This window comes from Odontesthes bonariensis, chromosome 14, assembly GCF_027942865.1.
Source record: "Odontesthes bonariensis isolate fOdoBon6 chromosome 14, fOdoBon6.hap1, whole genome shotgun sequence".
Lineage (NCBI taxonomy): Eukaryota > Metazoa > Chordata > Actinopteri > Atheriniformes > Atherinopsidae > Odontesthes > Odontesthes bonariensis.
The window spans coordinates 29512746-29535654 of NC_134519.1; the positions used below are offsets into that span (position 1 = coordinate 29512746).

At 43.6% G+C, this 22909-nt stretch overlaps 1 protein-coding gene and 1 pseudogene across 2 annotated transcripts; one reads left to right on the forward strand and one right to left on the reverse strand.

The window, feature by feature from the left end:
• Positions 1-204: 204 nt before the first annotated feature.
• Positions 205-15360, reverse strand: fggy (FGGY carbohydrate kinase domain containing). 2 transcript variants are annotated; one of them, XM_075483932.1, is made up of 16 exons: positions 15321-15360; positions 14764-14957; positions 12680-12791; positions 12002-12153; positions 11661-11749; positions 11192-11307; positions 10919-11047; positions 8663-8766; positions 7428-7535; positions 6957-7018; positions 6507-6663; positions 3518-3592; positions 3279-3399; positions 1687-1781; positions 910-971; positions 205-627 (listed from the first exon to the last, which is right to left on the reverse strand). In XM_075483932.1, exons 2-16 carry the CDS (start codon positions 14944-14946, stop codon positions 546-548), a joined length of 1647 nt encoding a protein of 548 aa, XP_075340047.1. In that variant the 5' UTR covers positions 14947-14957; positions 15321-15360; the 3' UTR covers positions 205-545. The 2 variants fall into 2 exon arrangements, with proteins under 2 accessions (XP_075340047.1, XP_075340046.1); XM_075483931.1 differs by having other exon boundaries at positions 15259-15349.
• A 5277-nt stretch (positions 15361-20637) lies between these two features.
• On the forward strand, positions 20638-22590 carry LOC142399326 (transcription factor Jun-like; annotated as a pseudogene).
• Positions 22591-22909: the final 319 nt, after the last annotated feature.

Consider the following 22909-nt stretch of genomic DNA (forward strand, 5'->3'; position numbering starts at 1 on the left):
AAGAGCTTATCAACTCTGATCTTTATCTTGGGAACACTGACAGCAGCCTCCTCTGTGACCAGCAGACGGGAGAATTTAAGGCCAGCAGAGGGGTTCCAAAGAGGAAGTAAAAAAAAAAAAAATGACTGCCACTCAGTGTCAAGGTAGAGGCTGTTGCATCATACAGGCCAGCATATTGGGTCTGAGGGACAAAGGCATGGAAACTTTTCTTTAAAAGAGTAAATGTTTATTTGGAATGCTTGTGAAGGGGACAACAAATGATGATATTCGACTTTGAAGGGAGCTCAGCAGCACTTACAAGTGTTTCTATGCAGCAGTCGATCTTAAAATCACGAATCTCACGAGGCCGAATGCATTGGACGTCTGATCTTATCTTCTTGGAGGCTTTAAAACCTACATATCATACAGAAGCAATCAAACAACATGGCGTTCAGCCTCGGAAAGCTGGTTCCTTTTCGAGGTATTGAGAAATTTTCCAAAAGAAGAGCTGCTTGTAATGAGACGTCTGTTCTAGTTTCCAGTATGCAGTCTTCCTCCCACCTCCGTCATCTCTGGTTCATGAGGGTCTGGTACTCCCTCTGGTGGGAGAACAGCTGCAGGAACACCTTGTACTTTCGCTCATAGAAGCTGAAAAAAATAGGAAATAAATGTTATGAATAGTGTGAATGTCAGGTATCCCTATAATACAACACCGATTCTTCAGTCCTCTCATGGCCTGACCTTAACTTAAATGGTACCGGTTTAATGGCGTAAGTTTTCCATTCAATGAGAAAGAAATGAACAAAACTCCATCAGACATTACACACACACATTTCAAAAGAAGTGATGAAGGGTGGGGGAAAAAAGCGAGAGTCTTTTTAATAAAAAGGTCTGTTTCTAGGACCGACCCAGACAGCATCTCCCCCTCACCTCTGCAGTTGGTGGTCCGGCTGAACAACTCTCCCCACCTTAGCCATTTTCTCCATGGCCTCCTGGAACATTGCAAAGACAAACGCCACTCAATAAATCATGTGACACACATTTGATTTCACGTCAGCCGTGACCTACTTAAAAGTAACAATGCAAGCCGGCCCTTGTTGAGGCAGAGTTTATGTTTAATTCATGGCTGGGCCTCTCTGCTATCTAAACCTGCAGGATCCTGGGGGGGGGGGGGGTGAATGTGCCGAAGCTCAGAGGATCAGCTGCAGCAACTGTGTGCTGTATTTACGGCTGAAAACGAGTGGACAGGTGCAGCCTCGTTGGAAGAATGGCGTATTATTTTTAGTATATGAGGCTTAAAGGCTGCTGAGAGTTCTGGTGCTGGGACATTTGACCTGATCCACAAAAACTTACATCTTAAAGGATAACTGCAGACAAATCGGGCTTCTCTCTGTAACAAAAGCCAGATGAGCTGCACGCTTCGTGCTTTGCGTTTCTGGTTCCCTCCAGCAGATGGAGGCACTGAGTCAAAGATGCCGCCAACTGCCTCATAGGTATGACGCAAATATCACGACACATCTCTGACGAATTACATTCCTGCTTTTTATAATCACATGAACAGTGGCCAGTGACAAACAAATGTGTAATAAAATTCTACTCTTTGATGTACAACTTCTGTTGGCCAATTTTAATCAATGAAATTTTTTTTTTTTTTTAAAAAGCCAACTATTGGGCCAAATCTCAGCATGTATCAGTGCGACGCTGTACCTGTATGGTGCTGTAGTCCCGTGATGCACATGCACCCAACACTGCTGCTCCCACTAAAACAGCCTCCATCTGATCTGGCAGCACCACGGGCAGTCCTGAGAATGAAAAGTGAACACTTGAGTTGTCCTCTTTCCAGGACTCTCCGTGTTGGATCAAAGCTCTTAACGTACACCAGGTTCATTCTGTCACCCTGAACTGCCTGAAGTGGAAATTCATTTGCATTAGCATCCATAGCACATTCATCTGCATGCGGTTCTGGACGATGAAAAAGCAGATTTTTTCCGGAAGTTTTTGACAACGTTTCTTAAAACAAAAGACAAGTATTGAGACTCTTCACTTCAAACAGTCCGAGATCCTGGGCTTTGAAGACAAGTCTTTTCAATCTGTACCTCTGTCCTGCTGCAGAGAAACATCTCCTGAGGATCACCGCGTTTGACTGTATTAGGATGGTATAAAGGGATGCTCTGTGGTTGGACTCCACCACACACACTTGGAAGGGTTACAACTGCCCATTTAATTGGACCACCGTCCTTCTCCCAGTATAAACGCGCGAGAGGGGAATCAAGCTATTGACCGAAGAATGTCCCAAAGCCGCTCCGCTGCGGTCTGCGTGAGAAAACGTTTAAGACATTCTGCTGCTTCAAGCTTTCTTTGTGGGAGCTCACCTTACATGCAAGTACAGCTGAATTCACTGCCAACACGTTGTCTTTAGGTTGGTTAAATGGTGAGTGATTTATTTATCTTATTTTATTTTTTTAGATGAGGCTGCAGATAAAAAATCTGAATTTTATTAGAGCAGAGCGGCAGACTGGAAATGCTTTGAGTGACACTGTAGTCTTAATGGGCTCATTTTCAATCCTCACTTCTGACGTCTGAAAAAAATCTTTGAATGAGAGTGGCTTCCCTTGAAAAAGAGCTTGTTGTATCTCAACGGGACCGACCTGGTTAAATAAAGGCTAACAATAAAAATTATCGGGAATATGGCTGTATTAACGTGCACTTGTGCTTTACTGGTTTTTCTTTTTCAAAAACATGCAAACAGATCCAACTTTGGAGCATGTGCAAGGTGCCTCGGTCCATGTGAATGCGATTCAAACCTGAACTGTTTTATCAGGGTGTTACTAGGTTTGAGATGTTCGATGTTGTACAACTTCGGTTGGATTAATATGTTTACAAGCATTTTAAAAGTCTGATTTTGGTCTGGTTTTGTTTTTAATCATGCCACGTAAACGTGCTTCATGTCGGGAAAGGAAGCCAAATGGTTCTTCATTTCTTCAGACTGAAGGATTTTGCTTCTTATGCTCACGCAGGTTCGGCGTGCTCTGCGGCTCCTCTGCCACAAAGGCTTGATGGCTGTTGCATCTCCACAAAGGAACTCACTCACTATCATTTACAGTGACCGGTTTAGGTCTAATGGGTTGGCTTTCACAACTGAGGCCAAACATAGACAGTTGTAGTTGGATGCAGCATACTTTCTTTGCTTTTTGACTGCAGAAAACTGTGATTAAATTAATTAAAAAAAAATCAGGAAGAAAATAAAAAAAAAATCAATTACCTTCGAAGAGTACTCTGAAACATAACAACATGCATACCTGTGGCATTAGCATGAATCTGCACAAACAAGGTGTTTTTGCTCAACCCCCCGCACAGGAAGAGGGTTCTGATGTCATGTCCTGCTTCTTTCATGGCCTCCAGAATATGGAGCGTTCCGAGCTGAAACGAGAGGAGGCGGCACAAGAATGGGTGGCAAGAAAACAACCGCTCCTATACGACTGAAGGTACCGGTGCTGAAAAAGAGGAAGTAATCTGAAACGGAACGCGTCAGACTTACAGCAAGGGCTTGAACGGTGGCTAAGTAGAGCAGAGCCAAGTCGTCCAAGGTTTGTGTGAGAGACAGTCCAATCACCTGTAACACAGTTGTGAAACAATAAAAACTCATCAACCACTTCTAGAAACCATCTGTCGATGCGTCGCATTAAAAGACTGAGCCGAGACACTTGGTCAGTGGAGACAAAGTAACCCAGGCAACCTGCACTTCTGAGGCTTTATTTACAAAAATCCTAAGTTATGAATAAATTGTGATACATAAAGTTCGCATGAAACAGCTAATCAGAAGTCGCTTGCCTCTGATGACCCTGGGCCTGTAGACCCCCTTTTATCTCTGATATTAAAACATGGATGGCAGGAAACTTTCTACAGCTCAACGTGTCAGTACATCTTCATTTACTCACTTTGAACCAATCTAAAACAGTAAAGAAGTGGAGTTTTAAGCCACGTGTATGTAACCAAGACTGGTTTTTATCATCTTAAGACTTTTGCCAGAATACGACAGTTTCTCTCTCAAGCCGAAGCAGAGACTATTACACGCTTTTATTACCTCTAGAAGTGACTCCAGCAATGCTCTACTTTCTGGTCTCCCGGAAAAAACTATTGCTCCATAGTAGCTGCTCCAAAACTCAGCCGCTCGGGTTCTGACCCGGACCAGAACGAGAGCACATATGGTGCCAGTTTTAGAGACTCTGCATTGGCTTCCTGTCAGCTACAGGATTCATTTAAAGATTCTTTCACTGGTTTTTAAGTCTAATTTGGCTTTCATTTCAAGGGATGTTTATTTTTTCACACCTTTCATCTTGTTTCAACTGTTTTAAAGTATTTTAGTTACATTGTTTTTAGTAATTGATGCTTTCTCATCTTTTTAATTTATTTTGAATTTATTTCATCCTATTTTAGATTATTTTAATGTACTTATTTATAAATTCTTTTTGTCCTCACTGACAGCGCTTCCTCAGTTTAGTTTTGTAGACTTTTATTTCTGTAAAGCAAAAACTGTATGAAAAGTGCTACATAAATAAAGTTTGATTGATTAAATATTGAGGGACACGCCTCTACCAAAAATTCCAGTCTGCTCTGATAGGCTAGCCCCAACGACCAGAGCAGATTTCACATCAACTCCACTGAAACTTTAAACTAAAGAAAACTTTTTACATTTGTTTTTCAGGAAGTTACAACCTCTGAACTACCTTCAAGGATGCAATGAAAGTCTAATTTACAGAATTTAGGTTTCAACGTGCCGTTTTCCAATAGATTTTCAAACAACTTTAAGTTTCGGTTCCACTTTGGCTCACCGCCAACAGTGTGGATTTATGTGGGAAGTCGATCCACAGAGAAAGCAGTCGAAAACGAGGTTCTGAGGTTGTTGTCTTTTTCTTTAAAGAAAATCCCATAAAGGCACCGGCTCACATGTTTGAGATAGGGGTGCGCGATCTGACGATATAAAATCGTGACTGGCGAGGAAGAGTGGAGAATCGCAGGCGATCTACCAAATTAGAGAAACCGTATAGATCGCTTTTGCCAATCAGCGCGATGATTTTTTTTTTTTTTTTTTTTTTTTAATGCTGGTGTATGGTGTGTGTCCCCGTTAAAAGATACAGATGTCCAGTTTGTGGTGGATTTATTTGGCTGTGGTTCTTCTGGCATTTACACACAATAAACCCAGGATGTACAGGCTAATGTTAGGTGAAAACAGCAAAGGGAAAATTACAAGCTGTTCACTGCTGCCTTCATCGGGAGGAGAAACGAAACTTTACAGCGACATCGTCTCACGCACAGGTGCGGTACATTCAGGAACATCGGAACGTCTATGGTGCGTTCACGAACGTTGGACGTATGAAAACTCACCTTAAAACACAATATAAACTAGAAATGCACTCAGAGAGTGCAGACCTCCGCCAGGTCGCGCCACCTTGTGGCAGGTCGCAAGATTGCAGCACGAACAGACGAACATCCAGACAGACAACCAACAGACTCGGGCGATCACATAACCTCCTTGGCGGAGGTAATTAATGTATTTAACTGAAAATAACCAAACAACATGGGCTTTCTAACAGGTGGAGTCAAGTCGTCATCAGTGGTTCGTTTTTCTAGTTCCGGTTGCTTCACTCTCACTGTGTCAGATGTCATTAATTAGATCATTATTTTTCATCTTGAATTGGCTTACAGTTGAATTACAATGTGTTGATTGCCAAATTCTTTCTTTTACTCCTTAGCTCTTCTGTGGTTCAGCATGTCGACTTAACTCTACTGTAATTGGTCTTTCTTTTTTTTTTTTTTTGGATGGAAGATCGTGATAAAAAAATCGAAATCGTGATTTTATGCAAAAAAATCGTGATACAACATTTTTTCCATATCGCCCACCCCTAGTTTGAGATAGTGAGGAGGAGTACGGGAGCTCACATTTGTCCAAAGAACAGCCATTGGTTCCGTAGACGTTGGCAAAATAAACGTTGAAAGAAGAAAAGATATTCTTAAATAAAAAAAAAAGATTGCGTTTGAATTGCGGTTTGTTACATCTCAATTCAAGTCATAAATTTGTTCGACATTCTTAATGTGGATTGAGATAAACTTTTAGAAGTTTAGAATGTGCAGTGCACATTCTAAACGAGATGGCTGTGTTTTCACACGAGTAGATGTGAAACGGTCTGTACACTTGCCAACTACCACTTCACCCAACTCAACAGCCCTCTCCTCAATAGAGTCCTTGTTTACAAAGAGATCGCTTTAACTCTGACATACAGCTCACAAGTGGACTCTCTGTTTCAGTGCAACTCGCTTAAGAGCTGAACGCCACTTTAAAGCTAAAGCATAAAAGAGAGATATCTTTCCCTGATTTTTGCCTCTGGAAACAATACTTTACTTTTTCTAATTTTCCACTGACTCACAGATGAGAAATGCTGTCCATGAGGTGACCAGTTGTAAATAAATCGACTCAAACGACTTAATGTCGCGCGCAATCATTTTCGAAGTGCATGTCAAGCCCTCACCATGCCTTTCAAAGTGGGGTCAGCGAGTGGCGACCTGTTCCCGTGGAAGTCCGGCCACACGTGAAGACCGGATCCCAGCAGATCAACAGCGGAGTTCGCCATCGAACTCAAGTGGCAGTTCAGGTAGCTGTAGACGTTCTCGCCTGTGAACGGCACTCTAAAGTGGCAGAATGAAAAAAAATATGTTACACAGATCCAATTCCCAGAGAATATTTTTCCTTGTCATGACAGGAGAGGCGCAGCTTGTTAGCCAAAAGCAAAGCGTCTATGTGTCATTCTTTTCAAATGTTGAGAGACACAAACGACACGTTATCAGCCGAGTGTTACGGGGCTTCTGTTCTTACTAAAGTTTACTTAGAATATTTGACACCTCATCCAGCCAGCTGATGAGGATGACAGCTGTGCTGAAGCATTTTTTTGGGAGGAGCGGCACTGAGTGCATCAGCTGACCTCTGCTGAGCCTGTTCCTGGAGCCGGCTGTACGCAGCGTGGCCCTTCACAACGTGTTCAATCTGAGAGAGGAGAGAGCGAAAGGAAAAAAAAAAACAGGTGACACACACGTAATGAAGTGAACCGATTAAGTTTGTAAAAAAAACTTATTTTGTCAAACAGCTACTTTTTAAATCCCAATTTGATTTTAATCTCAACTGACGGTAAACGAAAGGCACATTTAACCAAATTCTGTTGCAAAAAGTTTGTGGAGACTCAACTATTGTCTTTCACAATCCTCAGTTGCTGACATTATGAGTATTTTTGATAACACGGAAGTCTCCACACAGTCTGACACATGCTGCTCGTGAACTTTAGTGTGGCCGGTTTATAGGTTTGTGCACATTATTCCTCTACACAGTGTTTATTTGTTAATATCCAACAGAAAGCAACCAGGGAACAATCCCTTGAAAATCTTTGGAGTGGACTGACCAGCCTCCCTGTGGCGCTCTGTCCTCCCTCGTTGAGCCACAAGCCCGGCACCATGGCGGAGAGGTAGGGGCCCCACACTCCTGGCACAAAGAGAGGCCGCTCACTGATCTGTGTTCCATTGGGATCAAACAGGAAATATTTTACATGGACCGATTTATAACTCAAGCTTCAGGTGAGAAACGCAAAAATACACGTGTATCTTTATATATAAAAAGAAACACATTCTCAAAGAAATATGGACACAGAGTGAAGGATAAATCATCAGAAGTCTTGTATTAGTCATGAAGTGATATATTCTGTAGAAAAAGAGAATCAAATGAAGCGGACACCACAGCCTCGTCGCTCCGTAAACTTTTCCAAAGCATTTGTGCCCATCAGCCACAATTTTAAAGCCACCTGGCTAATAATGAGCAGCTCCTCCACATGCTGTCAAAGCAGCTCCGCACAGTAAAGAGTGTGGACACAGAACTGCTGAGGGTGTCCTCCTGCAGTGGGTTTTGGGACGATAGCAACAGATTCTTTGGGCCCCTTGGCTTGCGGGGTGGGGTCTTTGCTGATTGGTCTCGCTTCCCACAGATGCCATCACATCCCATAAGACTTGGTATCTGGGAAGTTTGGCAACCGAGTGAACACTTCAAACTCTTTAGGTGCAGTTTGGGTTCAGAAACCTTTTCTAGGAACCAGGGTCTTTTAGGTGGTACTTTCCTCAGCTTCTTCTATCCTGACCACATCAACCAGGGGCTAAAAAAAAAATAAATAAAAGTTTTCTGGGGAGAAACGACACCCGAAAAACAGCCCTTGCATGGAGGTAATAGTTTTGAGACTACGCTAACTAACTTTGGGGTGGGGCTTGCGGCACTGAAAATTTCTGATTGGTCAAATATTCAGAGTCTCAGTCGTCTCAGGTGAAGTAGCTCGTCATTTTTCAGTTCCTTGGAAAAAGCTTTCAGCTGTTGAAATTGGGATGCTTTTGATTGAAAACACACCTTTTGTGGTGCTCTTTAAATCCCGCCCAAGCAGTTTTTGTGGGGGCCCACTCCTGTCTTGCAGGGGGACCCTGCTACTGTAGGAGAGTTCGGTTGCCATGTGGAGGTATGACTGGGCAGTGTTGGCCAACAGTCTGGCGTACGCAGTGTAGGGTAAGTGCCACTGAAGTACACAACAGGATATACTATTTCTAATTTCAAGTGTCTTTCAAAAGAAGACTGGTGAATTGCAGATGGAAAATTACTGACCGCCATGTGACAAGACGACGTCCCGCAGATCATCGCCATGCGTGACGTGATGGGCCGTTGCTCACAGGGCACGTTGAAGCCTTTCACATCAGCGCCGATCACACCTGGAAGGAGGACACTAAAAATCAATTCCAGTCCTGTTTCACAAATATCAGAGCTTACTTTCAGCAGAGGAAGGAAATCGTTGCCATAAATTAAGTTTATTTGGGTGTTGTTGTTTTTTCTGGGAAAGCCTAATTCAAAGTTTCCAAACCTGCTGAGCCCCATCAGGTAATAATTACAATGATTTGTAAGTCAAGAGCTTTAAATCCTTTAGAAGTCGTTCTATAACCTTCAAGTTGGATTCTGCAGTGACACTAACTGCTGGAATAATGTTTGTCAAGCTGGTTCGAGTTTAAGGTAGAAGCCTGGCCTACATGCAGAGGTCGGGAGGGTGTATCACCGTGACACAGAGAACAACGAAAAGTGCAGAGCGTTTTAACCTCTGACTGATACAACAATGTGTGATTGGCAGAGGCTCCAGCCACGGGTCAGAGAGCAGAGTTCATGAGCAGTTTACCACCCAGAGCAAAACCAGATGGTTCAGGGGTCAGAGCCAGAGCCAGAGCCAGAGAAAAGTCTACTGCTGCCCTGAAGCCCACCAAGAGGTGATACACGCAGGGACTTCTCTAATTGGCTCGGCATCTATTTGTCCCTTGCGGGTTTAGAAAAGAAATCTAAAGAGCAGCATCACCCCTGTTCTGAATGTTTCCTGATTTATGCTCACTAAGCCTCAACTTTTTAGTTTTTAATCTTCCGGGAGCAGCCGCTGGCACAGAAATGTCCAATTTGCAGACAAAATGCATCTTCATAGCCTGTTGAGTTGGTAAAAAAAAAGAAAAAAAGTCAAACGTGTAGACTTACATAAGAGAGAGATGTAATAACGAGGGGGAAGTCAGGTTACGGATGACCAGTTTGTGCATGAATATGTTAAAATGAGTGCTTTCTTGAGCGGAGCTCAAATTTTCTATGAATTTTGAACTGAACGATAGTACAGCTCTCTCTCTCTCCTGTGGCATCGAGTGACGCTCTTAACTACCGCATACACAATTAATCTAACTGTGTTAGCACAATTAGAGGCATGTGTGGTTGCAGCCATGTGCAGAACTACGCTGTGACGTTCCCACAGCAGACAGCATGACAGAAACAGACGAGCAAAGTGGCAGATTCAAACAAAAGCGGGCGTTCGAACGGAACTATGAAGAAACGGAGAGAAAACAGAGACAAACCTGCTTGCTGAGTCTGAAGGGTATAATAGATGACTTTGCACAGTCAGAGAGAAAGCCAGAGGTGAGCACTTGTAAAGTAAACTGAACTTTTGTTTTGGCCTTGACGCAGACAGCTGCACAACCCCCGTGTCCTCACCTGTGCCAAGCTCTGCCATTAAGTATGATTTCCTCTGCTGCTTTTGTCACACAGCTGATGGTCTGTTACATGATAAATGTAAATTGATTTAGGTTTCTGATCATTTTGAGCCATTTATGTTTTATTTAACGTGTCTGAAGCTAAATGTATGTGATGAGAATCCTTATGGATGTGACTCCAAAGTTGTATTCAAAATAGCAAAAAAAAAATAAAAAATCAACCGTCAGGTCTCGAATGCAACCAGTTAAGCTCGATCAAATAAAGTAGTAGTAAAGACTAAGTAGGCTAGTAGCGAGATTTAGAGTATCTTGATGATTAGTAACAAAATAGATACAGAACGACATGTGGAAACATCTGCTCAGGCAGCCGTGGTGCCCATGTGCCATAGCACTACAAGCCCTATAAGGAGAGCGATTCAGAGGAACCCTCGTAAAAAAGTAAGAAATTACTGTGAAGTTGTTCATTATGGGACTGTAAACTTTGTTCAGAATCACCAATGGTGAACTATGAACATGAACTAATCTAAGTGAACTGAATTTTTTTTTTTTTGGGGGGGGGGGCTTTTATGGCTTTAATAGGACAGTTCAAGAGAGACAGGAAGCAGGGGGCAAAGAGAGGGGGAAAAACATGCAGCAAAGGGCCGTCCGATGCGGGACTCGAACCGGGGCCAGCTGCAGCGAGGACTGTAGCCTCTGTACATGAGGCGTCTGCTAAACCCACTACGCCACGGACCACCCCGCGTGAACTGAACTTTAAACCGTTTTTTTGTGAGGAGTGGACTTGCACAACACTGCTCGTGACAAGATTTTTTTTTTTTGCATCTCCCAATGAACACGGTCCACTGTGCAATACCTAGGCCTCCAGCATGAGCATCGATGAGAGAAGCAGCAACTGCAGTTCCCGGGTTTAAACCCAAATCTGCCGCTGCCTCCCGCGTCAGGCCATCTCCCAACGGACTTCCCGGAGAACACGTCGCACCGCCTGGGGGACGGAAAAGACGGAAAGGTTTTAACACAGAATGAAGACGATAACCTATAAGGTCAACACTCGTGTTTGAGTCAGACCGTTTCAACTAAAAGATGATTTCAAACAATGTGATTTTTTATTTTTTTAAACGTTCTTCACCTATTTTGGAGAATTTATTTTCAAGAAGGTCCTCCAGTCCAATGCTAGTCCAAAAGCTGGCATCCCATCCTTCCGGAGGGCAGTACGTCCATTTACACACCAGAGTACATAAAGACCTGTGGAACAGCATGTTTTTTTTGTTTTTTTTTAGCTAAGAGCATCTTGTGAAGGCCACAGTATCAAAGACAGTTTGTGCATGATAGAGACACAGTACTCTGCTCCCCTGTTCTTGCTTTTAAACAAACATTTGATACGAGGACAGTGTTCCTACAGGACAGCACAACAGAACATCGGCAAGAACATCATTATTATCAACTCTGTAGGCCACTGTCAGAGATACACACATTTCAGTACATACACTACTACGACTTCATATTACATATCTCTGATAAATTACTAAAAAAAGATTCAGAAATACCGGTTTAAATCCTCCATCATAATCACATTACCATCCTCCAACAACACTCACCTTGTTAATGAGCCTGTTGCCTTCCATGACAAGAAGTCTGGAAGGTCAAAAAAATGCCCGGCTTTGTCCCAGCAGCGTTCCTTTAGATTCTGATGCAGAGACAACACAAATGCAACGCATGCATGCAGTGACTGAACGGAAGCTTTTCAAGAATCTGACCATCAGAAACAAACAAAAACATAAATAAACGTGTCAAGAAGGCTGAAAAGATTAACACCATCAGACCACGGATGTTGACTGGTATATTTGATGAAAGTAACACGGCAGAGCAGCCAGTTCAAAGAGCAACAACAAAACACACAGAGACCACTGACCGGGTGGTGACCTTGCTCACCTCTCACCTCTTTTAGCCAGAGCAGCTTAGGGGGTTGCATTTCTGGTGACATGACCCCTCCTACCCTCTCCAGGATCCTGTGGCCGGCGTTGGTTATACGAGCAGCCTGCTCTGCAGCTCGATGGTCCATCCACATCACCACGTTTCTCTCCGTGTCCCCTGAAAAACCAAAGAGACAAGGGGAGAAGGTCGGTTAAAGCTGGCTGGCTGGCACCGCTTTGGCACAATTTCCAAGAATAAAGTTTATTTACATTGAATTAATCTATTAGAAGAGATTATACATGAATCTTATCATAGATTAATACTATTTAGGCAGCACATAATCAGCTTTTTAACACGATTATAAGCTGTCAGCCTTTTATGTTTGTCTTACTTGAGGAAAAAACATGACTCATACCAAGTCAAAGCTGACGCAGACCTTTAACCTCACTATGGAGGAGGTTTTTTCTTCCCGTGAAGGATCAGCAAAGTATCACATTACATTACTAAAAAACTATTTGTCTCAGCCAAACTCAACAGCTGCAGGGTTTCAAACCAAAATGTTTTTAAAAAAATCCAATCCAGATAATTCAGACAACCCTTAGCAACCATGACGCATACAGAGCAGTAAGTGAATCGTACTGACAAAGTGCACCGGTCAGGCAACCGAGGAATGAAAATGTATTCAAGCAAATAAATCCCTCACCATCCTCATTGACTGGCACAGGCTGGAAACTTTCATCTAAAACCACAAGGGAGCAGGTGGCATCAAAGCCAAGCCCCCGAACCTGGCTCTTCTGCACACCATGGGTGACTTTCTGCAACAAACACACAGTATTCAGTCTGGTGTGAATCTCAAGTCATCTTTTGTCAGGAAAACCAGTAAGCAGCCAAATTTAACAGTACCCTTCATACCGCTTTACAATCTGGGGCAGCACAAAATGTGCACTGTATAGAAGTCTAACAGGTAAGCAGAGAGAGTGACAAAGCTGAAATGAGTTCTGACTTCACAGGTGAAAAAAAAAACTGTAAATAGGAAAGAAAGACAGCTGAACAATTAGCTATAGCTAACAGACAACCTATTTATAAATTTCCTAAAGGTAGGCTAATCATGTGCTTAAATCTTAAAAAAAAGATTAAATCTTATCTTCCTCGGGCTGATTTTGAAAGAGCAATCCACGCATTTATAACATCGCGTTTGGATTACTGTAATTCTTTATATATAGGGTTGGACCAGGGTTCTCTGCAGCGTCTACAGAGCGTCCAAAAACGCTGCAGCCAGCCTGCTGACCAGAATAAAGAGGCGCGAATCCATCACCCCAGTCTTGTGCACCCTTCATTGGCTCCCTGTCGGCTTTCGGGTGAAATTTAAGGTTTTATTGATTGTTTTTAAGTGTTTAAACTCCATGGGCCCGTCTTATTTAAGTGAGCTGCTGCAGCCCTACACTCCACTCAGAGCCCTGAGGTCAGCTGACCAGCTCCTGTTGGCTGTTCCCAAATCCAGGCTAAAGACCAGAGGTGATAGAGCCTTCTCTGTGGCAGCACCCAGACTGTGGAACAGCCTCCCGTTGTCTGTCAGGTCCTCTCAGTCTTTAGGCCAGTTCAAATCCGGACTGAAAACACATCTCTTTTCCCTGGCCTTGCACTAGCTGAAATGGAGTTCACCTTGGCTTGCTACTTTTATTGTTATTGTTATTATATTGCTAATTTTATCTCAAATTTTATTTTTATCTGTGATGAAGTCATTCTTATTGCTTTTATTGATGACTCTCTTGTGATGCAGTTGCTGTTGTGAAGCACTTTGGTCAGCTAAGGCTGTTTTAATGTGCTATATAAATAATTTTTTTAATTGAATTGAATGGGCTCCCAGACAGAGAGGGCTAAGACCGTAAAATACACAAAATGACCACAAAAAAATGAAGTTACAATATTTAGAGTTGGTTTAATTTTTTTCCCCCTTTTTTTGTGCACACAGATCAGCCATAATATTATGACCACCTGCCTTATACTGATTAGGTCCTTGTCATGCCACCAAAGAGTTACGACCAGTCAGGAAATGAACAAAGAACCTCTGAGGATGTCCTTTTTCTTATTTTTGGTACCAGGAAGTGAGCGGTAGGCCCTTTAAGCTTTGTTTGCTGTGGAGCTGGGTCTTTTGTGGATTGGAACATGATGAATGGTGTTAATCCTTTCAGCTTTAAGTCATTTTATGTGTATCCCCAACTGTTCTTGGAGATTTATGGCACCGCTGCGTCTTTTACGGTCATTTTCAGTGCCTCCCATTTGGTTGTTCATGCGTAATTTAGATGTAGTTTAGGTCTTAGTTACAACAACAACAAAAATAATTTGTTGTAATTTTTGGCCATTTTATTTTTAATTTATTGTTAACATGTTCTACTACATGTAGTTTCGGGGGGAAAAAGTTAGGAACATGGAGTCAATTCAACTTGATAAAGTTTTAAGGGTTTTTTTTATACTTCAAATAAGAATGTTAACTTATCCAAACCACTGTAAAGAGTGGCAGTAACGTAAGAGCTGAGTCTGGACTGTTAGAACATGTCAGCTGTGTGAGGGGCTTAAATAACAGACTGGGATCAATCCATCCATTTTCTATACCCGCTTAATCCAACTTAGGGTCAATGGTGGCGGGGCTGGAGCCTGTCCCAGCTGTCATTGGTACACCCTGGACGGGTCGCCAGTCCATCACAGGGCTAAACAGGCTAACTGGGATGAAGAAGCACATTCTTGTTAGAATGTTGTGGACCAACCGCTGATCTGAGCTCATCCTACCTTGACAACTGTGCAGCATTTCTGCCATATGTCTGTGGAGGACTGGACATAGTGCTCAAGCTGGGGCTCCCAGATGCTGATGGGTTCCTCTGCGGTGCTCCTCAGTTGGCCCTCCCGGGTCACCAGTGCAGCCCTCACACTGGAGGTGCCCACGTCCACCCCAACATAGAAGAGCTCTGCCATGAGGAGACGGGCTGAAGGCAGAGGAGGGAGAGCTGGTCACTTATTAACCAGGCTGAACTGTCAATGTCGACATTCGCAAGGTTAAATGGGGGAAAGCTAACAGTCACACGAATCTGCAAATGAAAAACTGGTTATTTTCACTGTCTTCATAAATCATGCCGTCGGCCGTGAAAACACTGGTGCAGCAGCAGCGGGCAGAGACGACATTTCCACGAAAGCTGTGCACAGATTAACGTTTGAAACGCACGTAAAGACGTCACCAAACAAAAAGAGTGTTCTTGCTTTAACTACCCCCAACATATTCAAGCTCACCCAGTGATCAAAATGACATTACAGTCCTGAAAACATTCACTCTCATCGTTGAAGTTTCTCACCGGTGGACTTTGCAATGAATACGGGAGGGAGCTGAGAACGGAACGCGAAAGGGGACAAAAATGACACCTTCGCGTGTATGCTGCCCGAAGCAAAACAAACGTAGGTTCAGATGAGCATATTTCCAAATCATGACTCAATCAATGTAACATCAAGACTGAATCTGTCAAACAAACAAAAAAAAAAAAAAAAAAAACAGGCATATTTTATGCTAAATAAAATCGTGAATGGCTTTGAGTTGAACGTTGTATGATATGGCCAAATTAAACTTTAACTTTTCAGATTTAATTGAATTTCTCCACGATTGTGGCCAATAGTATTAAACAATAATTGTTTTATCGTGACCTCTATAGTTTTCTATTACTATTACTTCTATCTAGTAATAGAAGTAATAGAAGTATTACTTCTATTACTTCACTACCAATCTAATTCATGTTAGGTCTTTTCTGGTAGATTACTAAAAGTTTCTCTTGAAATATTAAGTGAAATAAGATTATCATATGATTAACATGATATTGGTATTCATTTGTATTTTTCCTCTAATATCAGTATGACTTTATCAATATTTTACATCTTGGCCTCCATAGATATAAGAAGATTTTTTAAGAAAACAGAAAGAAAGAAAGAAATTTTCCAAAATATGCAGGCACCACATGGCGGTTTGGTAATAAGACAACTTCAGCTAAAACAATAAGAGGACATTTCCAGGAATTCATCTGCACTGGACATGTCTTTAGGTGAAATCAACATGTTTGTGGGCTACGTGGTGACATAAATCTTACTCATCCACTCCAACATCCAATTCATGACTGTCGCATCTACATTTGCCCGCAGCGCCATTCGTCTTTATCACGTCACCGGATTGAGGAATGGGATGTTGTTGTGTCACTTTCGAGAAATACAGCAGTGATCCATAACAAGTAGTACTTAACATCATCTTCCAGAAATTTTGTTGGTTTTCTTGCGAATACCACAAAAATGATCCCACATGCCCAACTTCAGTCTCTCTGGGAATATTTTCAAATAAAACACTGATTCCAAGGAAGCTGGGATGCAGAGTAGAAAGTCAATGCAATGATTGACAACCATAATAAAGCCATGTTCATTCACAAGAGAGGGTTAGGGTTAGGGTTAGGGTTAGGGTCACCCAGAGGAAAATGTGTTGAATGTTGAAAGTGAGCTGATCTTGACTGATGGGGCTGCACACTGTCGCCTTGCATCGAGAAGGTACCTGGTTCAAATCTTGGTCGGGGCCTTTCCTTGTTGACTTTGCACAGTCTGTCTGTGCATGTGTGGGCTTTCTCTGGGAAATCCAGCTTCCTCCCACTTTAAAAAAACAAACAAACAAAAAAAAACTGTATGTTTTGGGGGTGCATTAGTGCCTATGGAACTGGCAAGTTGTACGTCTGGAAAGGCATCTTCAACGCTGAAAGGTATATAAAGGTTTTAGAGCAACATCTGCTCCCATGCGGATTACATATTTTTCAGGGAAGGCCTTGCATATTTCAGCGAGACAATGCTAAACCACATACTGCATTTAGTTCAACCGCATGACTTCATAGTAAAAGAGCCCAGGCGCTGGACCGACCTGCCTGCAGAACAGACCTTTCACCAACTGAAAACATTTGGTGCGTCGCGAAATGTAAGCAGCTAGAATCTTTTATCAGACAAGAATGGGAAAATATTTCTCTCCCAAAGATCCAACAACTGATATCTTCTACTGGAAATCTAACAACAATAATCTACTGTCTACACTGAACAGATGTGGATAAACTTATCACAGCTCAATAGAACTTCTAAATAATCCTCGTCATTTCAGTCCATTGTAAGCTTTATGCCTTCATTCACAAGCAAATTTTAAAGTGAACGCTTTGCAAAGGAGACTCTTGGAAGGGGCAGACACGACGACTTGTCACTGTAACCCCTCAGAGTATCCAATTCCTCTGGATAACACTTTGTCTTCTTACACAATTGTGTTGTTTTCTTGGAGGAGATAAGCAGCTGTCTAAAGGAAGTGCCTGCTGGCTGTGACCAGCGTGTTTGGACCAGCGACGGTCAGCAGAGATGGAGTACAGAGACAAACTAAGCTGCGGGACAGGAAGAAACAGATGGTCTTCAGCAAACACTGCGTGGACAGTGTTTGAAATCTCATCTGTCTCTTCCAGTGCTCATGGTGCCTCAGTGTGTACGTGTAAGTGTGTCCCTAAAGTCCACGTCTGAAGGTAATCAAAACTTTGCCCTGCTGATACATCAACAGAGGCACCACAACCTCTCTCTATGTTTAGCTCTCACGAAGGGTTGGGGGTGTTTTCATGGATCCTGGACTGTCCCACCCCTGTGCAACAACAGCAGTGGGGCCTGTTGGGAGGCCGGCCAGCTCCTGATTAGAAAACTGCATGCAGTGGAAACAGCTGGCCCGGGCAGGGAAGGGGGGAAGGCGCTATTCTCTAAAGTCGACCCTGTCGGGCCCACAGAGGGGAAAAGCTCACAGAGAAACAGGAAGAGCGGCCGGAGCACAGTGGCTGTTTGATAGGAAAATCCTATTTGGTGGTCTTGACACAGGTGCATAGGCTGATATACAGAGATAGTGGCTTAGAAAGAGCACTTATGTTAGAAGACAAGAGACAAGACAGAAAGGGAAATGAGAAAGAGGAAAAAAAGTGGGGAAAAAATTCTCTCCCACTACAATTGGGAACAAAAAGTTTCTAAAGCGTTCCAGCCTTAGGTCCCTTCTTTAGGGTTTCAAATGCCTCCAAATGGGTGTGTCATGAAAAGTGTTGACCTCAAGCAGCTCTGGTTATCCCAGTTTAACAGGGACTGTTAACTTATTTATAGTTGGCTTGAGGAGAACATGTTGAATAATACAATGGGAGAAACCTGACAGACTGGACTGTAGCTGCACAGAGGCTTCAGTCAATAATGCAGCTTCACATTAACCAGCGAGTAAAGAACAGAATGCAGTGGGCACATATCCATTTCACACCAAGCACTTGCACAAGCCAAGATCAAATCTGAATATGATAAAGTTATCATCATGAATCCATCCCTCCATCGTTAATACCTGTTCTATCTACCTCAGGGTGGCCTATCCCAGCTTCAATGGGCGAGAGGCAGACTACACCCACAACCGGTCATTAGTCCATCGCAAGGTAATAAAGATAAAAATCTGTATTCCAACACTCTGACCAAAATGATAAATACAATGACAAATGACAAATTTTAATCAATTAGAATTATATACACTTGTTTGAAAATAGGGTGCATCCTTTTTAATTCTGAAGTGTTATGCATCGGGACAGAATGACAACAGTGCCGGGTCTTAAAATGGGGTAAATACAACCTCAAATGAACAACAACACATGACATGATACCTTGTCGTTGTTCCGTAGCTTGTAGAACAACCTTCAGCATCAATAACGTGAAATGTTCATGTTCTAAATGACGTTAACAGTCTCTCACATAGTTGTGAAGGAACAGCTGCTTTAGTTCATTGAGGTTTTGTTTATGCACAGCCCTCATAAGGCCCCACCGCAGCACTTCAGGTCAGGTTGAGGTCTGGGCTCTGACTGGGTCACTGCGACACCTCGATTCTTTTCTTTTTCAGACATTCTGTTTTAGATCTGCTGCTGTGTTTGGGATCAACGTCCTGTTGATGACCCAGTTTCAGCCGAACTTTATATGTCAGACTGATGGCTCTAGAATACTTTGGCATACAGAGGAGTTCATGGTGGACTCCATGACTGCAAGGTGTCCAGGTCCTGTGGCTGCAGAACAAGCCCAGATCATCAGCCCTCCACCACCGTGCTTGACAGTTGGTACGAGGTGTTTGTGCTGATATGCTGTGTTTGGTTTTCTCCAAACGTGCTGCTGTGCATTATGACCAAACATCTCCACTTTGTGGTCTGTTCAGATGCAATTTTACAAACCTGCCAACCTGTTCAGTCTTTTCTATTCGTACTGTCATGAACTCGAACATTTAACACGCTAACTGAGGCCTGGAGAGTCTGAGATGTAGCTCATGGTTTTTTTGTAGTTTCTCGGAACATTGCACAGTCTGACCTTCGGGTGAACTTGCTGAGACGTCCACTCCTGGGACGATTGACAACTTTCTTGAATGCTTTCCACTTGTGAATAATCTTTCTCTCAGTAGAATGATGGACTCCAAATCGTTTGGAAATGGCCTTATAACTCTTCCCAGATTGATGGGCAGCAACAATTGCTTCTCTGAGATCATTGCTCTCATCTTTCCTACTTGGCATCGTGTTAACACACACCTGAATGCTCCAGAGCAGCTAACTGACAAAACATCTTTTACTGGCTTTTGAGAAGCTCACACTTGCTGATAATCAATTAATTAAGTGCATTTGATTAGCAGCACCTGACTGCTTTTTGCTTCCCACTGTGTTTAGTGTTAGTTTGATAGAAAATGACACAATGTGATACGTTGTATGTTGTTGTTCATTTAAGGTCAGATTTACCTCTCTCTAAAACCTGGTATGGACCAGATTATTTTCATTAGGTCTTGATATGTAAAATGTTAAAACTCAGAGGTATACTTTTTTCGAACAAAGTGTTGTGTTTTGTTATGCATTAGCACTTTATGTGATTTTTTTTTTAATTTCTCTTTTTTCTTTATTTTGTATGTACAAATAGTTACATACATTTTTTTATATATACATGTTCAAAAATAAAAATCTATCTATCTGACCGCTTAGAAAAGGTGTGCGTTATTGCGCAATAGCAAGAAAAAACAAAACAAATAGACGTGTGGCTGAAGACCTGTCCTCCTCAATCTGTAAGGTCTTTGCTTAAAATCAACTATTTTTTTCGAGTAATTCTTCACAAGAAGAGCTCTTGATATAAGGTCGGGCTCATGTTCTGCCCTATATCTTTAACTGTCCCATCTGAGCCAAACAGCGCTCACTTCCTGTGCCGTTTTATCAGGTTCCTGCATCCATAGAAACAATAATGACTTCTCGTCTAAAGCGATTTGATAAAAGAAAAACAATGACTTTGTGTTCGGCTTCGCTGTTGTCTTAATGTCGCGTGAATCATATGTTCCGACTCAAAGCGTGTCGCACTTGGGATAGACCATCAGAAATTGAGCGGGTAACTAAATATTCAAAAACACTACGTAATCCCAGAGTACATTGCTCCACTGTCCGCATTACCTAATCCCATAAACCATCGCGGGGGGGCGGGGATAGGGCTGGTTGTCAGAGCAACGTGCATGTCATTAGACAATCCCTGCCCACCAAATCATTTCCAGCCAATCACAGGCCGTAGAAGTGACATCATTGTTATTTTCAGTCGAGCTGCAGCTTAGAGGTGGATAAAGTTCGTCTCCACGTTGGAAGTGATTGAAAGTATTACCCGTTTTCAGGCACCGATTTTGGTTTTTAGGTGGGAGGAGAAATCAAAGAGAGCCCTTGAGGTGTAAAAACACAGACGCTCGGCGGCGGGGGAAGAGGGTGCTGGTTTTTTCTCTTGTCGATGACCGCGCGGCGCACAAAAGAAAAGTTTTCTCGGGACACAAAGTTGTCAAGTGAGTTGAACTTCAACAATAGGCAGACTCTGCCGCAGGACAGTGGACGGATTGTCACGGGACATATGTAAACAGTTAGTCGTGGACTCTTTTTATTTTACAGGAGAGAAAAAAGAAACTCCCCTTAGGGCGATCATAACTTTATGTCCAGAAAAATGGAAGCGACATTCTACGACGAAGCCGTAAACGCCTCCAACTCCCAGCATGACGGGACTGCTGTATACGGGTTCAACCCTAAAACCCTCAAACAAACCATGACCCTAAACCTAAACGACCCGAAAAACTTCAAACCCCACCTGGGCGCCAAGGCCCTGGACATCCTGACTTCTCCCGATGTCGGCTTGCTGAAGCTGGCCTCGCCTGAACTGGAGAGGTTGATCATCCAGTCCTGCAACGGGCTGACGACTCCCACCCCAACCCAGTTCGTCTGTCCTAAGAACATCACCGACGAGCAGGAAGGCTTCGCCGAAGGCTTTGTGAGGGCCCTGGCTGAGCTCCACTACCAGCAGATTCCCAACGCCCACCCCGACGCACAGACCGGCGCGACCAACAGCATGGCACCCAGCTCTGCCCCGTGCGAGAGCGGCGGGATCCCCTACAGCTGCACGGTGCGCACGGAGCCGCCAGAGTACACAAACTTGGCCACTTTTGCTCGGACAGTGGGCTCTGCCTCTGCACCTGTCAGCGAGAGGCACCCACCCACGAGTTACCAAGGCGCTCAACAGCCGTCCCACAACCACATGGACCACCAGCTGGCGGCTGCTCAGCACCCGCGCCTGCAGGCGCTCAAAGAGGAGCCGCAGACGGTGCCCGAGATGTCCGGTGACACTCCGCCGCTCTCCCCTATCGACATGGAGAGTCAGGAGCGCATCAAAGCGGAGAGGAAGCGCATGAGGAACAGAGTGGCCGCGTCCAAATGCCGGAAAAGGAAGCTGGAGAGGATCTCCCGGCTGGAGGACCGGGTCAAAAACCTGAAGAGCCAAAACACGGAGTTGGTTTCCTCGGCTAATGTCCTCCGGGACGAGCTGGCTCTGCTTAAGCAAAAGGTCATGGACCACGTTAACAGCGGCTGTCAGCTCATTCTGACGCAGCAGCTCCAAGCCTACTAAACTGCCATGACTAAAACAACCAAGGCACATCGCTTGGGGACCAAAATGCAACTTAGAATGGCCCGTTCAGCCTTTCAGGGAAGTTCCTGCCTCAGCGCGTTTTCCCAATAATTATTCACTCAGACTTTATGGACACGAATGGAATGACTTTTAATTGGTCGGTTTGATGGAGCCACCAAACCTGATGTCCAGGTGCACCACTGCTCAGAGAATCTTAGCTCTCCATAACTTTGTCTGTAACCTCTCATTTCCACTCAAACCTCCAGCAAGGTTGTGTGCAGTCAGATCACGGCATGGCATGTTTCCCACTTCATCACTTTATGGTGAGCCAGACCTTCCCCTGCAAATCTCTTTCAAGTAGCAACGTGTGCACATCAACTTGAGTCGAGCACTGAGCATCCCATGCACCAGCGAGCATATGTACAGAATAATACTAACAAGTTTCACACCTTTTGGACTTTTGCAGGTGTGTGTAGCGTTTACTGACAACTGCCTTACTTTCATAACACTTCCAGCTTTGTGATATGGGTTCTAACTGTTAGACCTGAAATAACACTTTGTAATATTTGTACGCAGCACTTAACTGTAAATACGATGAAATAAAACAGTTGGACATGTCTTTTGAGAACTTTTGTGTCGAATTCGTGGTAAATTGTCACAGCAGACATCTCTGTAACGGTGTGTTTGTTATTGAAGAAGTGGGACGGCAGACTGAGTCATCGGCGCAGCGTGAGCCGCTCGTAATGGTTGGCCAATCTATACGAACGCCCATTGGACAGCGGGGCGTCGGAAGAGAGCCGCAGGCAGCCAAATATGGCGAGGAGTCCCGACCGCGCACCGGGACGGGTGCGCGTGCACGCGCGTCTGAATCACTGCTCCCCCACCCACCAGCTCTACTGCTGCCGGTGACACTTATGAGTAACCTATGAAGCAAAGG